The sequence below is a fragment of the Hippopotamus amphibius genome, chromosome 1 (assembly GCF_030028045.1).
Source record: "Hippopotamus amphibius kiboko isolate mHipAmp2 chromosome 1, mHipAmp2.hap2, whole genome shotgun sequence".
In the NCBI taxonomy this organism is placed as follows: Eukaryota; Metazoa; Chordata; class Mammalia; order Artiodactyla; family Hippopotamidae; genus Hippopotamus; species Hippopotamus amphibius.
This window is the reverse complement of record NC_080186.1, coordinates 34,403,676-34,421,317: the sequence shown is the minus strand read 5'-3', so window position 1 is coordinate 34,421,317 and position 17,642 is coordinate 34,403,676. Positions and strand designations below refer to the sequence as shown.

General features: G+C 51.6%; 1 protein-coding gene across 1 annotated transcript; it reads left to right on the top strand.

Annotated features, from left to right (window-relative positions):
* Positions 1-158: 158 nt before the first annotated feature.
* Positions 159-17,439, top strand: P3H1 (prolyl 3-hydroxylase 1). Its single transcript, XM_057707522.1, has 15 exons — positions 159-678; positions 3,339-3,491; positions 4,828-5,017; positions 5,232-5,363; positions 6,186-6,325; positions 10,501-10,590; positions 10,910-10,962; positions 11,135-11,256; positions 13,302-13,429; positions 13,594-13,689; positions 14,290-14,440; positions 15,534-15,651; positions 16,060-16,135; positions 16,397-16,537; positions 16,966-17,439. Exons 1-15 carry the CDS (start codon positions 214-216, stop codon positions 17,119-17,121), a joined length of 2,211 nt encoding a protein of 736 aa, XP_057563505.1. The 5' UTR covers positions 159-213; the 3' UTR covers positions 17,122-17,439.
* The last annotated feature ends 203 nt before the right edge of the window (positions 17,440-17,642 follow it).

The window sequence follows — 17,642 nt, the reverse complement described above, 5'->3', positions numbered from 1 at the left end:
TGGAGGCGTGGCTCCGGCGAGCGCTCAGGGTTCCGCTGAGGGGAGGAGTCCAGGCTTGGGAAGGGCAGAAGAGGCGGTGCGAGCCTCCTGGGCGTGCGCTGCCAGGCCTGGGGGGCGGGGCTTCCCCCGGGACGGGGCGGGGCGGGGCTTCCCGGGGGTGGGACGCCAGCCTCCCGGACCGGTGACCCGCGGTCCAGTTAGGTCCGAGCGGCCATGGCGGTACACGCTTTGAGGCTGCTGACCACGTTGCTGGCGGTCAGCGCAGCTGCCTGCCCGGCCGAGGCCGAGTCCGAGGCGGGATGGGACATGACGGCGCCCGATCTGCTCTACGCGGAGGGGACCGCGGCCTATGCTCGCGGGGACTGGGCCGGGGTGGTGCTGAGCATGGAGCGGGCGCTGCGGTCGCGGGCCGCCCTGCGCGCCCTCCGCCTGCGCTGCCGCACCCGCTGCGCCGCCGACCTCCCGTGGGAGCTGGACCCGGACTCGCCCCCCAGCCTGGCGCAGGCCTCGGGCGCCGCCGCCCTGCGCGACCTGCGCTTCTTCGGCGGCTTGCTGCGCCGCGCCGCCTGCCTGCGCCGCTGCCTCGGGCCGTCGGCGGCCCACTCGCTCAGCGAGGAGCTGGAGCTGGAGTTCCGCAAGCGGAGCCCCTACAACTACCTGCAGGTCGCCTACTTCAAGGTGCAGACCTGCCCCGGCCCCGGGCAGCCGGGCTCCTTCTGGGTGTGGTTGGCCCGGGGGGGCTTGGGGAGCCAGGGAAGTGTCTGCGGAGAGGGAAAGTGGCCTCTTGGCCAGAGAGCTCTTCCCGGATCCAGGGAGAGCAGGGACCCTGCCGGGAGACCAGCGTCGCCCGGTTCGCATAGGCAGGCGGTGACCTCGAAGACCCAGCCCGGGGTTGAGGCACAGACCACACGAAACTTCGTCTTTTGTTCCCGAGAGGCCTCTTAGGGGGGACTACAGCGGCAGCTTGGGTCTCTGATCCTGATTTCATTGTGAGTTACCGAGGGAGAAGCTAGGACCTTTCTTCAATATCCTCCTTCCGGTTCGCTTTTCAGTGATGCTTTTCCTGCTGCCCGAGTGCAGCAGCTTTCTTTCAGGACGTGAGGTTGCCACGTCGCCAGTAGGGGCTGTCTGGCCCCTCCCTGTGAGGGACCCTCTGGCTGGTCTGTCAGGTTTCCAAAGAAAATGAGTATTTTTAGGAATTCTAGAGTGCCTTAAGTCCAAGTGTATACATAGATTTGGAGTGCTTCTGATTTATGATGGTAATGATGGCCAAAACATACTTCCAGGCACTATTAAGTACTTTGCGTTTATTAATTTGTCTGCCCAGATCCTGGCAGTATGCTGTAAAGTAGGTGCTATCCTTAGCCCCATTTTACTGGGGGGAAAAGGAAAGAGAGTCTGAGCCAGTATCTATTATATCTATAGTTTAACAGACCTTCAATTCAACCTAAATAGAGACTTAGAAAATCTCAGGGACCTCAAATTTCCACCTCTCCACAAGCATTCTGCTTACACAGTTCTGCTCCATTCCTCCTCGTTTCCCAGAAGAGCGCTGGACTTGAAACCAAAATAATTGGGCTATGTCTTTGGTCATGTCACTTAACAGCACTTTTTAAAATTCTTTGGCAAACACTTATTGAATACTTACTGCATCCCAGTTCTTGTAGAGGTAATCAAAATGCTTGACACTCTTTCTCTCTCCACCCCCCCCAATGTATATAAATTTGTATATATTTAATTTTTTTCCTTTTACCTTGCTTTGCTGTTGAGTCACTTTAGTAGTAAGGGCTACTGAAAAGATATGTACATCTGGCTGTAGGAGCACAAAGGAGGAGAAATCTAGCTTTGTGTCAGAGAAGTTAGACTTGAAAGAAGGGGTGACATTTGAAGGTGATCCCAAATATTGCTAGAGGAGAGGAAGGCTGGCATTTGCAATAGAGCGGGGCCATACTGGGAAGAGAATACTGCAAGCTTCAAGGACCTATCATCAGAACTGCGTTGTAGATGCTAGTTCTGGAAGCCATGTGGGGTAAGCCTTGGGAGCAGGAGAAAGTGGTGGCAGGGTGAACCATTAGGAGATAACTGTGGTTGTCCACATGAGAAAAAGAAATGAGGTGCCTTGTGCTTAGGGGGTAAAGAAGAGCTGGGGGTGGAGTGAGGGCTGTGGAGATGGAGGAGGACAGAGAAAGGCAAGAGCAGTGCTGAAAGATATGGAAGAAAGAATCCATAAAAGGGACAGACGAGAGAGAATTTCTAATTTCGTAATTCAGAAAACTGAGGTACAAAATGGGGGTTGTTGACCTTGGGCCACCTAGCTACTTTGGGGTCACAGCCAAAAAATTTTTTCTTATCATATTAATAATGTGCTAGGATTTATTAAACACTTAATATGTGCCCAGCACCATGTGTTAGAAGCTGCATATATATCCTCTCATTTAACTTTCCCAGCAATCCTTTGAGGTAGCGAGTACTATCTCCAGATGACAGATTAAGGAACTAGTTTAGAGAGTAAACTTTAACTTGTCTAGAGCCCCAGCAAGTGAATAATTAAACGTACCTTTGTCACCAGTCTGATACCACAACCCATGTTCTGTGATTTATTTTGGATTCTATATATGAAGCTGTATAATTTTGATATGCTGGAGTCCATTGCTGTGGGCCTTATTGTGGCCTATAGCACACTATCCCCCCTCAGATTTCTGTATAGCCACTTGCTTTAACTTCATGAGCCCTGGGGTGTGAAAAGTCAGACGATGCCATGTCTGGATTTTGTATAGGATCTTAAGACTTTTCAGCCATCTACGCTTTCCTTGAGTGTGTCAAAAACACATATTGAAAAAAAAATACATATATATATATATGTATATATATATACTTTTTTTTTCCCCAGGCAAATTCTTAGGCATGGTCTAATCGTTAACTGCTGTTTCTCCCCTACCCCTAAATCCTTGAGTCCTCAGATTTTCTTCAGCTCAGTCACCACATCTAAATCTCGAGAGTACATTATTCGGGCAGTCAGTCTTCATAGCACCCCCCCTACAATACCACCTTTGTTTTAGAATAGAATGTTTATGCTTCTGAAGCATTACCTCCTGTAATTTGAGGAATCCCTAATCCTGATTTGGGAAATGGCTGAAAATCTGCCCAGGGCCCCATGCTTCTAATCTCTTGTATGTAGTTCCTGCAATAGGTGTGTTTTCTGGGCCTGGCAGGGGCTGGGGCACACTGAGTGGAAGGCTCAGGAAGGTGGGGATTTCCTGTTTACTGTGAACTGCACGTTTGGACACAAACCTTCAGGGTTTGGATGTGACAACTGTGTTCTTGTTCTCCATCCTTAGATAAACAAGTTGGAGAAGGCCGTAGCAGCAGCCCACACCTTCTTCGTGGGCAATCCTGAGCACATGGAGATGCGTCAGAACCTGGACTATTACCAAACCATGTCTGGGGTGAAGGAGGCTGACTTCAAGGATCTTGAGGCCAAACCCCATATGGTGAAAAAGAAAAGCCCACTATTATAGTGATATTCTCTCACTCTTTGTTACCGTGATATTCACTAAGGTTGTTTTCTGATTACAGAAGTAATGTATGTTCATTGTACAACATTAGAAAAATGCAAATACATAAAAGACAGAAAGTAGTCATCTATAATAGTGCCACCTTCAGAAAACCAGTAGCTGATATTTTGGCCTATTTTTTAAGTCTTTAGTATCTAATTTTTAAACCTAATTTGCTGTCATATTGTATATATATTTTTCATCATCCCTTTTGAACTAACATTATATGATGCGCCTTTTCTCATGTCTTCAAATTTTCTTTGAAAACACAATTTTTAATGGCTGTATGACAGTCCATCTTATGCAGAGATCATATGCATTTACGTGTCAGATTTTTTCGGCCATGTACAGTGAGTGGTACAGTATTCCTCAATGTTCTTATTCTATTTATTTAGCAGGAAAAGTCTGTGTCCCATAAGAGATATTGTCTGTGATGATACAGTATTTTTTCTAAAATATTTGTTTATTTATTTATTTATTTATTTATTTGGCTGTGCCGGGTCTTAGTTGCAGCACTTGGGATCTTCGATGCTGCATGCAGGATCTTTAGTTGCAGAATGCAGACTCTTAGTTGCTGCACGCGGAATCTAGCCCCTGGATCCAACCAGCCCCTGCACCCCCCCACCCCCCTGCTCGCATTGCGAGCTCGGAGTCTTAAGCACTGTGCCACCAGCGAAGTCCCCAGATATAGCATTTTATAAAGGGCTTATGTTCTATTTAGAAATAGGCATATAGAAACAATATCAGAATGACTTTTAAAAGTAAACTGTGTACATCTAGTACATTATACAACTCTACACAGTTTGGGGACTTTTTTGTTTGTTTTTTAGTGATTCTGTGACAAATGAAAATGGTGATGTCCACAAAGAAGGGAGTCCACCGAGAGCAGACGCGAAGTCTGTAATGGGGCGCAGCAGCCCACATCACTCCTTCCTGCTAGAAAGATTGCGTTTATCACCTGAGAACACATTCTGGCATCCAAGAGTTAAAATTTTTTATTAAACTTTTATTTTGAAACCTTTCAGCCCTACAAAAAGGTGCAAGAAAATGATAATGAATTTCCATATATCTTTCATCTAGATTGAGTTAAATGTTTTCAAATTCCAAAAGAAACAAGTAAAGACCGTTTCCAGGAGGCCTTCATTGTGTAGCAGCCACCCTCTCCATCTGTAACCTGTGAGGGCTACGGGGATGCCCGTGGAGGTGGCCGCGGGCCAGGAGGGAGGGCTGTCTGTGGCCTGCCCTGCATCTGAGTGCCCCTTCCTCCCAGTAGCACGAGTTTCGGCTGGGCGTCCGCCTCTACTCCGAGGAGCAGCCGCAGGAAGCCGTACCCCACCTGGAGGCGGCGCTGCGGGAGTACTTCGTGGCCGACGAGGAGTGCCGGGCCCTCTGCGAAGGGCCCTATGACTACGACGGCTACAACTACCTGGAGTACAACGCTGACCTCTTCCAGGCCATTACAGGTGCGCGGCCCAGAGCCTGGCCCTCGGCCAGGCCTGCTGGGTTCTGAGGACAACAACGTGATTCTGCAGACACAGCATCTTCAGCCTCATTCCTGAATCTCTTAAATCTGGGAATCTGACTGAAGATTGCTTCCACGTGAATTTGTTCATGTTAAGCAGAATTTGAATCCTGGAAATTGACCTTGTGGTTCTTCCCCTCCTCGATTCCTTTCAGATCATTACATCCAGGTCCTCAGCTGTAAGCAGAACTGTGTCACGGAGCTTGCTTCCCACCCAAGCCGAGAGAAGCCCTTTGAAGACTTCTTCCCATCGCATTATAATTATCTGCAGTTCGCCTACTATAACAGTAAGGCCTACTTCCCTCTTTCTCAGCTGCTTTTAACTGAGCCAAAAGCAAGGAGGGCAGGGGTTGTGGCCAATGTGCTTCTTCAGCCTGTTTGGTTTCTCTCTGCGGCTCTAGGATGCACCATGCCAGGTGATCCCTGGGATCACCTGCCAGGAAGCAGTACCAGCAGCCTGAAAGGCTGGGAGAGGGAGACTCTAGGACCTCACTCTGGTCCCCTCTGTAACATTTATAATCTCATTTTGCACCTGAGTTAAGTTCTAGTAAAGGCAAGGGTGTACTTCCATTTAAACTGGCTCACAGGGCATTTCCCAGCCTTTCTCCCTCCTAAAGCACTGATGCTCTGGGGTGGGGTGAGGGCGCTGTCAATATCCAGAGAAGCAACAAGTCAGCAGGTCGTTACTGAGTTCCTACTGTGTGCTAAGCATCACAGCATATTCAGGAACACACGATGTTATAGTTGAGTTGAGGAGAGTAACACATACCAAGAGGCAATCTGCTATTATAATCTTCCTTTCTCGTCTGAAAATCCATGGGGAAAAACAGATAGGAAGACAGGGGAATATTCCTGAAGTTGGTCTAATGATTGGGAATATTAGGGCCAATGTTTGAATTACTTGCAGATACTGAGCACCTGAAAAATCAATTATATATTCTCTAATTTATTCTGTAATTTCTCCCCCCAAATCAGGCGGTCGTGTTATGTGGCTGGTGCCACCTTGCCCTGTCATCCTTGCCTTGAGCTGTGCTGAGACTGAGCACTAGGTGGTGTGTGGTCCCCGGGGTTAGATGCTTTCTTCTCAGCCCTTTTCTTCCCCTGTGCAGTTGGGAATTACACACAGGCCATTGAATGTGCCAAGACCTATCTCCTCTTCTTCCCCAATGATGAGGTGATGAGCCAGAATCTGGTCTACTATACAGCCATGCTCGGAGAAGAGCAAGCCAGATCCATCGGCCCCCGTGAGGTGAGAGGCTTGCATCACCTAGGGGGGCGGCCAGCGGAACCCAGCCCAGAGGGCAGAGAGTGGGGTAGAGGAGGGAGAGCCGGCGCTGCTTGGGCAGGGTGGGTGGGGCAGGGTGCCTGGGCCGGTGTGGGTGCACAGGAAGCAGGGAATAAGCCGGAGCCTTAATTAGCACAATCTGGGCCCAGAAGTCTGTTCTCTGAGTTGGCAAAGAAAAGCAACAGTACAAGGCAGCCATGTTCTTTTTTAGCACCCTCACTTTAAGACTTGATACCATTTGGCCAAGATTTATCATTTTCTACTTCATACTAAATTTTTTTTTCATTCGCCTCTTTTCTGCCTCCATTTTCCTTCCCGCCCCCTCTTCTTTCTGCCATTGTCTGATCGCTCCCTGTTTCAGCATTATTCCCATCCCACTCTGAAAGAGGGAGAAAAATCTATGTAATACAAAAACTGAAATGAAAGGCACTGAAGTGAAAACAGGCCCACCCCTGCACTGCTGGGGGCACGGCACATCGTGCTGTATTTTGCTCATTTATGTTTTCTAAATTCCCTGCAGTGAATGGGTATTATTTTTGTATTAAAAACATGAAAAGCTCTCTGTTTTTAACTTAACAAAATTTGATACTGCGATCCTCGATATTTGTACATATGCCTTGCACAGGCCGTAGATCCTCTCCTTCTTGAGCCCGGAACAATGAGGTAGATTTGAAGTCACTAATCTGGGCTCAAGGTTCTAGCTTCTCGACTTACCAGCCATGTGATTTTGCGCACATCATGTGGAATCTTAGTCATGCTGCATGGCCCTTCTGAGTCTCGATTTTTCCTTCTGTAGAATGGGATTATGGTTCTTGCTCTGTCTTCAACACAGGATGAGTGTGAGGGTCAAATGAGCTAGTGAGCCGACAGATGCTGTACCAAGTGTTGTGTGGACAGGTAATCACGGGTGTCTTGCTGATGGTACACGAGTAGCAGGTAGTGGGTTTTCTCACCTCTAACCTCAGCCACCTCCTGAAATGGGGTGGCTTGTCACTGTGGCCTTCAATCACTTGTGTCCCGCTGGCCTCTCCAAAACCCCATCTTACACCCTGTAAAAATGGCTGTAACTTTGGACCAGTTTTTCCTTTTGTCAAAGAAGGGGAACGATAGACCGCTACAAGTACTGTAGAGGCCCCTCCGTTGTTTACACAACAAATCTACTGGACAGATGTAGGGGGTGAGAAAGCAGGCACACCCCTGGGCTGTAGGTAGGGCTGCAAATTGTACTGTTCATCTAACCAGTGATTTGACGGCCAGGGCTTCACCCTGAGGCTGCACTACACAAGTGTGCAAAGGTAAATGTGCACAGATGTGCATCAGAAGTCTGTTGCTAAAAGCAAAAAAACTGGAAACAAGCTCAGTGCTCTCAGTTTGGGGACTGGTGTATGGTACATTCATTCAGTGACGCACAACATAACCATTATGTTGCTTGAGTAGATTACTGTGCACCCATATGAAACTGTCTCCATATATACTTTTTAGGGGAAGGAAAAAAAGAAGACACAGAACTGTAATCACATTCTACTTATGTTTTTTGGTAATACATGTATGTGTTTAAGTTTTTAAACTTTCTGGACAGATTGGTAAGGAACTGCTCATGGGCCTGTGGATCAAGGGCTGGCAGGGAGAGCTGAACATTTCTATTTATGTCTGTCGATACTCTGGGCGTTTCTCTTGGCTACATTTGTATAACTTTCATGTTTTTTTGAATGTCATCTAAAACTGCCTCGGAAAGGTGTATAATCCAAGATTTACAGAATGCTGCGGTGAATATCATAGTAGAAGCGCCAGAGAGCTAGAGTGGAGGGAACTGGCGAGTCAGGGAAGGCGTCACAAGAAGCAGTGGTGTTGACAATTGGTTTTAAAAGCCTTCAGTAGGTGAACGAGTCAGAGAAGGGCCTTTTAGATGGAGAACAGCATGTGCAAACCCCCTGGACAACAGTCCCATGTGAACGGAAGATGGTGCTGGGGAGTTGCAAGCAGTGAGGCCTGGGAGGCTCAGATTTTTGAGGGGTCTTGAGTACCTGTCCAGGACCTTGGACCCTACTCTGTGCGGCAGGCAGTAGTGAGCCCTCAGAGGGTTTGAAGCAGCCTGCTGAGATGTGATGGTGCAGGGCTCAGAATGGGAGGTGCCGGAGACCGTCCTGGTGCAGAGAGAGCTGCCGAGGCCTGAGCAAGGCGGGGGCTGGAGGAGGGGAGCCGACCAGGTGGAGCGGGGAGGTGCAACTGGCAGGGCGGTCGGTGTCACTCCTCCCTCCTGTCCGTGTCTGATCAGGCACCCTGTTCCGGGCCTGGGAGATGCGTGCGCGGTGCTGCCCTCACAGCCCCCTGCGCTGCCGGCGCTGCAGTGCGGCGTGGCTCGTCTCCGCTCTGTTCCCTGGGAGAAGCCGGGGGCGGGTGCAGCCGCAGCCGGCCTCCCGTTCTGGTGGTTGTGGCGCTGACTCCTGAAAGCAAGCTCCCTTCAACTGTGTGGCATCTTGTAGTTTACAAAAGTTTTTCATAGCTTTTCGTTCATTTGATTCTCATAACAACCCAGTTGAGGTGGGGTCATCAACCTCCCCTGAAGTTAAAAACCAAGGTTGTTCCTTCCCAGACCTGGGACCCTGAGAGTCTCCAATAGAAATAATCCTCCTCTTGCCATCCCCTCCCACATGGAGACCGGTTACTTTGTAGTTGTCTTCTTTGGCCACTAGATGGTGACCGTGTGGATTTGAGATGGCACCTCTTCTAGTCTCTTTGCTCTGTTAAGGACCCCTCCCCCCCCCCCCTTTATGGTCATATTAGTGAGTCTGGGGCAGAAAGGGAACGTAAGTGGTCCTTCTACCATTTCTAACCAGAACTGCCCTTCTGAAAAGAAGGTAACTAACATCTGCTGAGCCCTGTCCCAGGCCAAGCACTGAGCTAGGTGGTGTACACCCATCATCTCATTTAATCATCACAGGCACTCTGTGAGGGGGTGCTATTCTTCCCATTTTAGAGGTGAGGACATTTAGGCTCCAGGAAAGGAGTTAACTTGCGCAGTGGCCTGTGGCTGCCCGTGGTGACCGGAATCGCTGTTTCCCTGCGTTATCCCAGTGCCAACACATAGCTGATACTCAGTAAATCGGTGTTGAATGAGTGAATGGTAGAAGTGGGACTTGCTCCCTTGCAGCCTCATAGAGCTGCTGGAGAGGGTTAACGGAGAGAACACACATCTAGCTTCGTGTCTAGCACTTGGTGAGGGAGGCCATTTCAACTCCTTAGGAGAAGATCTCCATCTTCCTCTTCGGTAAATATAATAGGTGATGTAGGCCTCATGGATGCCTTTCAAGTTTTCCTTATTGCCCTGACCTCTTATTTCAGCTGATGATCTCTTCTTTTTCTTTTCCTTCCTTCTCCTGCTGCTGGGAGACTAGCAGGGCACCGAGGGAAAGATGTGACCCTGGGAGTTACTTAGTTTCCCTGCCCTGGGTAAGCCCTACCCCTGAGCATGTGTGGGAAGGGCCGGATGCCAGAGCCAGCTGCTATTTCTGCACCTTCCCAGCTCCAGGGAGGGTTACCGTCTGCTCCAAGGCTGAGGGGAGGCAAATGGCATAGGAAAAAGAACATGGGCTTTAGGAGAGACCTAGGCCTGGATGTAGGTCCCTGCTCTACCATTTCCTATAATGTCACCTCAGACAAGTTGCATTTCCCCTCTGTGCCTCAGCGTCTTCATGTGTAAAGTGAGGATAGTCATATCAACTTCAAAGGTGGCTGTAAAGATTCAATGAGTAACACAGGAATCACCTAACACCTAGTTGTTGTTTTTTTTTTTCCTGAGTACTGAACTCCTGCAGAAGTCAAGAAGGAATTTTCCTTCTTTAAAGAATATTTCCTGAGAATGCTCAGATGTTCTGTCTCAGAGATTAATGGCAGGGGAAGGAAGGGGGCTTTTTCCCTTCAAGGGAAGCCTGGTTACGCTGCCCTCAGAGGTGCTGCTCGTGCCACTCAAGAGGAACCCTTGAGCGTAGAAGTGAGACTTTTGTCCCAGACTAGGTGATGGACACACCAATGCAGGCTTGGGTGGCACTGGGGGCAACAGTGTGGGAGGGGGTGAGGCCTGGGCTGGAGCTAGTGGCACGGCTGAGTTCCAGGGCATTCCTCCCACTGTGTTTCCTCAGAGTGCCCAGGAGTACCGCCAGCGAAGCCTGCTGGAGAAAGAACTGCTCTTCTTCGCTTACGATGTTTTTGGAATTCCCTTTGTTGACCCGGTGAGCCAGGATACCAGAAGCCGGAGTGGGGAGCGGGGCAGGGATGCAAGGGATGGGGTGTGTTGTACACCGTGTGACTCTGGGGAGAAGACTCAGGCGATCGAGCCAAACATGACCTCTGCGAAGCCTGTGGCCAAGAGACAAGGGGGAGTTCCAGGCAATCAGGTATAGGTAACTCAGTTCCAGAGACCTCTCACTTTATCGCCTGAAAGGAGGCCGGTGAAAAGGTAGATTCCCTGTAGGCCTTAGTCTGTGCATCGAGACCTGGAAGATTCAGCAGGTCACCCGACACTGTTCATCTTTTTCTCTCTGCTTTTAGGATTCATGGACTCCAGAAGAGGTGATTCCCAAGAGACTGCAAGAGAAACAGAAGTGAGGACCTTGAAAACTGCATGATTGGATCCATGTGATGAAGCACTTGAGGCTTCCTGAGCCCAGGCCGATGTGAACTCCTGGCAAGGGGTGGGCAGGTCCAGTCTGGGAAGCTAGGGTGGGAGCCTGGGCTGGCCCTAGAATACAGCCCTCAGAGTGGCTGTGCTCACAGGTCAGAACGGGAAACAGCCGCCCGCATCTCCCAGGAGATAGGAAACCTTATGAAGGAGATTGAGACCCTCGTGGAAGAGAAGACCAAGGAGTCACTGGACATGAGCAGGCTGACCCAGGAAGGTGAGAAGACGAGCACACGGAGGCAGCAAGGCCCGTGGTCCCCTTGTTAGCGGGGCAGCTCCCATTAGAGGGCACCCGCAGGGTCTGAGCCGGCACAGGCCAGGGCTCACCCCCGCCCCAGTGCCCTTCCTCACTCACCCACAGGACTTCCACCTGCAGCGAGCCCTGAGAATTGGCCTTTGGTTAAGAAATAAGACTCCTGTGTCACAGTGACACTAGTTTAGTTCACTTCAGTAAGTATTTATAGAAGGAAACGTCCTGTCTCTTTATCCCTAAACCGTTTTCTCCCAAATGCCATCATTTGTCCTGTTACCAAGACTCCTGTTACCAAGACTCGAAATCTTCAGGTCTCCTTTGGTCCCGCCTTGCCCGTCCCCTCCAATCCACGGGGGAGGCCTTCCGATTAGGACTCTGCTCTCTTTCTCTCTCCCCAACCCTTTCCTTGTCCCATTGCCTCAGGCCTGCGTCAGGCCCCCAGCCCCTCCTGTCTGCACCCTTCTTTCCTCTTCCAGTCTGTCCTTGTGCCTTCCCACCTGGGGCCTAGACCTGTCCTCCAAACACAGGGACTCTGACGCCATCCTCCCTGCCTGCCCCTTTTAACCTTATGTTCCGCTCTTGTCCTGTTCACTCCTTCTTCTCGTCCTCGAGCCTCTCTCTGCTTACAAGTCTTTGTTCAGGCCTATCCCTCCTCCTATACACTTCCCATCATCTCTGCCTGTGAGGCGTCTCAGATACACCCTACAAAGCCTTTCTTAAACTCCAGGCCGTTTGGGATCCCCACACCTCTTTCTGTTGCGCTTCCAAAGCACTTTGTACTTTCACAAGGTCTGCCTTGTGCTGGTGATTTGCATAACTGTTGGAACAGGTGCTGTCCTCAGGTGTTCATCCTGCGCCTTCTCTAGCATAGTGCCTGGCACACGCTGAGGCCTCAGTAAATAGATGGAGTTGAATTGGGTCTCTGGTATGTGCCCAGCACAGAGAGACACCAGGAGAAATAGAAGAGAGAAAGACTGGCCTCTGCTCTGCAGTTGCTTCAATTAGCAGTGCTTAATTTAATGATTAGCATGTTAAAGAATTTGTCCAGCGTTCCTTTGTTTTCAGAGAGCTTTCACTCTGTTATTCCTCTTGATTCTCATAATCGCCTGGGAGGTGGGTTGGGCAGATTGTAAGATCGTCATTTTTTTTTAATATTTTAATTTTAATTTTATTTATTTTGGCTGCATTGGGTCTTTGTTGCTGTGCTTGGGCTTTCTCTAATTGCGGCGAGCAGGGGCTACTCTTCATTGTGCGCAGGCTTCTCATTGCAGTGGCTTCTCTTGTTGCGGAGCACGGGCTCTAGGCGCACGGACTTCAGTAGTTGTGGCATGTGGCTCATGGGTTCTAGAGCGCAGGCTCAGTAGTTGTTGCGCACGGGCTTAGTTGCTCCGCGGCATGTGGGATCTTCCCAGACCAGGGCTCGAACCCTTGCCCCTGTATTGGCAGGCGGATTCTTAACCTCTGCACCACCAGAGAAGCCCAAGATCCTCATTTTAAATAGATGAGGAGGAGGCGAATATGATGGTAGCTAAACTTTTAAGAATTTACTAGGTGGCAAGTATCATGCTGAACTCTTGTCTTATTGTTCTTTACGTCAAACTTAAGAGGTAGATGCTGTTTTACAGATGAGATAAGGCTCAGGGAGGTTAAGTAACTTGCCAAGGTCACACAGCTAGTAAGTGGAGGACCCAGGAGTCAAACCCAATTCTCTCTGGTTCTGGAGCTCATGTGTTAGGAATGTCTTTATGATGTTTCTTCAACAATGTGTGAAGGCCCAGGAGCCAGCCATGGACCAGGACTTGGATCTCCTGTCCTTCAGCTCCACGTTCTGTCCTCTGGACCACCCTACCTTTGGAAGTGACTGAACAGGTGAACAGGAAGCAACTGGAATTTCTCTGGTGAACAGGATACAACTGGAATTTCTATGTCTTACTGGAAGGCAGTATCTGACGGGAAGCGTCTGGACAGAAGTGCTGCTAGATTTAGCTGGTGTTGCCATTGCTTTGCAGGTGGCCCCCTGCTTTATGACGGCATCAGACTCACCATGAACTCCAACGTCTTGAATGGTTCCCAGCGGGTGGTGATGGATGGCGTAATCTCCGACGATGAGTGCCAGGAGCTGCAGAGACTGACCAATGTGAGGCAACCCAGTGACCATACCGTCTCTCTAAGGGCCCAGCCTCCCCGACTCGGTGCCTCTTAGGCGCTGAACGGTCGCCTGCCCCTTGCTGTGGGCCGTCGACCTCCTCTTCTAGGCCCTCAGCTGCCTGGCTAACTCCACCTGTTTTGGGGGCCTCGTAGGCAGCAGCGACGTCAGGAGATGGCTACCGGGGTCAGACCTCCCCACACACCCCCAGCGAGAAGTTCTATGGGGTCACTGTCTTCAAGGCCCTCAAGGTAGCGTCAGTACTCTGTTCGAGGGTGTGGGGGGGGGGATGGGGACACTCAGGCTCTGGGGAGGAAGTGGAGATGGTGGTGGGAAAGGTAGAGGTATCTGCCTGTCGGCGTTCCAGCTGCCACAGGGCGGGATAAACCACGTTGGGCGAGGTTGCCTTTTTTTTTTCGGCTGTGCCAGGTCTTTTTACTTGCGGCATGTGGGATCTTCTTTCTTAGTTGCGGCATGCAGACTCTTAGTTGGGGCATGTGTGTGGGATCTCGTTCCCTGACCAGGGCCCCCTGCATTGGGAGGGTGGAGTCTTACCCACCGGACCACCAGGGAAGTCCCAAGGTTGACTTTTGAACGTGGCTATTAGTGTAATAAAAAGGAGGCAGGCAAGCAAGACTGATACCCCGTGCTTGAGCGTGCTTCCTGAAGACCAGCTGTGCGTCCAAGCAGGGTGCACGAGTTACTCATAAAGAGACGTGTGAAGGTGGGGAGGAGGGCGACGGCAGACGGTGGTGTGCGGGAGGCAGAGGCACTGCTCCTTCTTGGGCGCGGGGTCTCTGTTGGCCCACAGAGGGACATCCATGGTCGCTGACCTCTGGTCTCCTTGGCAGCTGGGGCAGGAGGGGAAAGTTCCTCTGCACAGTGCCCACCTGTACTACAACGTGACCGAGAAGGTGCGGCGCCTCATGGAGTCCTACTTCCGCCTGGACACCCCCCTCTACTTCTCCTACTCCCACCTGGTGTGCCGCACAGCCATCGAAGGTGGGCCTCCCTCACCCTGCAGCCCTGCCCAGCACATGCTGCCTGCCCTGGCACCGGCTGGATGCTGAGGACATGGAGAAGAGCAGGATACAGCCCCTCTCATCCTGCTGGGGAACCGGTGTAAACCAGTGCGAGCAGTGCAGCGGAGGAAGTTAGAGTCAGTCTCCCCAGGGAGTCAGGAGGGCTTCCCAGAGGAGGTGATGACAGTTGAATAGGAGTTGTGGAGTACACAGGGCGATGGGAGGATATTCAAGCCTGAGGGAACAGCATGAGCAGAGGAGTGGAGGCATCGACCAACAGGCAGTTGGGGGAACCAAGAAAGTTGCCATTTCTGGAGAGTAAGGCCAGCGGTGGAGTGGGGGGGTTGCAGCCAGCTAAGACTGGTGAGGTCCACAGAAGGCAGGTTACAGAGTGCTACATTCAAGAGTATTTCTCGTCTTGTATGTCCGTGGTTCTCAATGTTGGTATTGGGCATACAGGTGTCTTTAGATGAATCATTAACTATGTTGGAAGCTCTTTGTCACTAATTGTTAAATACCAAATTTTACAAGTCAGGGCAGACTGGAGGTCATTCGTCATTCACTCTCCCTGTGTCACATTCCCTTTTGCATTCCCAAGGAAGGGTGAGATTTCTGGGAACTGTGCTTGACACACAGCCGGGCCTGCCATGCCAGAGCCTTCAGTGGTCCCTGGCGCAGATATGCCACTGATGGGCAGCAGAGATTAGAGGGCTTCACTCCCCCTTAGAATGTTTGGAATTCTGTCAGTATCTGGGCACACCAGAGGAACATGCCAGACCCGCAACTGTGTGTGTCGCGGCCTCTAGGTGGGGACCCTGGGGCCTGGGCAGTGAGAAACCAGAAGCCAGGAAGAGTGGTCAGGCAGTAAAGGGCTGCGTGAGGCCTTGTTTTTTCTCACCAAGGTTAAGGGTTTAAGGTTAGTCTTGCTGCTGTGTGTCGAAAGACTTGGAGAGCATGGATCAAACCTGAGGAAGGGAAGTTGGTCGGCAGTGACTCTCCCCTGCCCCGTGCCAGCAGGAGAGCTGTGATGTCCCTGAGGTACCCAGTGCTGACATGTGTTCTCTTGGCTGCAGAGGCACAGGCTGAGAGGAAGGACGGTAGCCACCCCGTCCACGTGGACAACTGTATCCTGAATGCCGAGGCCCTGGTGTGCATCAAGGAGCCCCCCGCCTACACCTTCCGGGACTACAGGTGCCAGCTCTCCTCTGAGGCCCCCAGGGCCCTGTGCCTTGCCCCCTCCCCCGAAACATGCATGTTTGGGACCAGCTCTTCCCAGTGTCCAAGACCCTCTGGATTAGAAGTCAGATAATACAGGAATCATCATGGTGTAGTGTGAGAGTAGGATGGGGAAAGGTGGACTTGGTACAGAAGCACCCCAGAGAAGGGTGTGGTGGATTCTCAGGGGCGAGGGTCGGGAGGTGGGAAGGTCAGGAGTTGTGTTCATGAGGCTTCAGAGAAGGTTCCAGAAGGCTTTCTTCCTGTGAAAGGCCCCCCTCCAGCTGCTGGTTGGGAGCACTTGGAGATGAAGGCACTGGAGCTGTGGGTGTCTGGGGCGTGGTGGGAGGAGGCTGGTGTCTAGATGCTCTCTGCCTTTCCCAGCGCCATTCTTTACCTGAACGCAGACTTCGATGGAGGAACCTTTTATTTCACTGAACTAGATGCCAAGACCGTGACGGTGAGTGCGCCCTTGTCCCCATCCCTGGAGGGGAGACCAAACCTCAGGATGCAGTGGGCAGAATGGCTAGCTGGTCTTCCTAGTAGCCAGCACTCCCCTCCCCAAACCAGGGAGCCTCTGAGCGGTCACCTTTTCTCCTAAGCCCTGGTCTGGGGTAGCCGGGCAGCGGAGCCATCCCCTCCTGGACCTGAAGGACCCCATGTCCCTCCTGAAGGCAGGGTATGGTCTCTGCCCTGTGTACCCCCTCCTTGTCCCCTTCAGGCAGAGGTGCAGCCCCAGTGCGGAAGGGCCGTGGGATTCTCTTCGGGCACGGAAAACCCGCATGGCGTGAAGGCCGTCACCAGAGGGCAGCGCTGTGCCATCGCCCTGTGGTTCACTTTGGATGCGCGACACAGTGAGCGGGTGAGAGCAGTTGGTGCTGCTGTGAGGGCGCTTTCCAGCAGGGCGCTTGTTCCGCTTCCACGTTCCCAGGTTCCACGGCCGATGCTTAGACGTGAAAGCAGCACTGGGCTCAGGAGTCCAGAGACTCCTCACTCTGGCATTGTGTCACTGTGGTCATGAGGCTCTCCTCCCTGGCCCTTCTTCCTTCCTTGTGAATGGTGCTCCAGGTGTGGGGTGGAGGGGGCAAGATGGGGAGTGATCCTGGTTCTCAGTCCCTCACTGGGTACCACCTCTGCTGCCTCCGCCTAGAGAGTAGGATATGCTAGGAAGAGGATGAGCTTGGAGGCCAATGAGGAAGAGCCTTCTTGTTCTTCAGGAAGTAGCACCTGAGAGATGGTGAGCACCTGTTCCAGAGGCCTCTGTGAACAGCCAGGGCTTTGTCCTTGCAGGACAGGGTGCAGGCGGATGACCTGGTGAAGATGCTCTTCAGCCCAGAAGAGATGGACCTCCCCAACGAGCAGCCCCAAGAAGCCCAGGAGGGGCCCCCCAAGCCTGTACAGGAGTCTGTTTCCAGCAGTGAGTCAGGGCACAAGGATGAGCTCTAAGAGCTCACACGTGGACGGTGATCAGACCCACGTGAGGAACTCTGTCCTGCACCCTGGACTGGCCAGCCCCAGGCGAGGAGCAGTGGGGAACTTAGGTCTGCCACCCAGCAGAGGGGACTCTGCTCACGGCCATCCGCACGGTGCTACTGCTCTTGGAGTGGACATAGCAGGATGGCCCTCTTCCCTGGGCGTGACTGAGGGCTCGGGATGCAGACCCAGAGCCCCTCCAGGAGCCTGCACAGGCACCCGCGTTGACAGCAGTACAGTATTTAAGTGCCTATGTAGATGACCAAAGAATAAATGATTCGTGGTTTTTTACTCAGTGGTTTGTTCAGAGAGGAAGTGTGCCCAGCAGCCCCAGAGGTCTCACTTGATAAAAATTGCTCCGGGCAGGACGCGGTGGCAGGCACGGCGTGAGGAGGCCTGGCTCTGAACCCGGCTCAGCACTTCCTGTGCAGCCTCGGGCCAGACACTTAACCTCGGGGACCTCAGCGTTGTCGTATGTATAATGGGGACCGTAA

Coding starts and splice junctions, on each gene's coding strand:
- P3H1 (XM_057707522.1), top strand. CDS start 214: ATGGCGGTACACGCTTTGAGGCTGCTGACCACGTTGCTGGCGGTCAGC. Junction 3,492..4,827: donor TTGAGGCCAAACCCCATATG/GTGAAAAAGAAA, acceptor TCCTCCCAGTAG/CACGAGTTTCGGCTGGGCGT. Junction 13,430..13,593: donor AGCTGCAGAGACTGACCAAT/GTGAGGCAACCC, acceptor GGGGCCTCGTAG/GCAGCAGCGACGTCAGGAGA.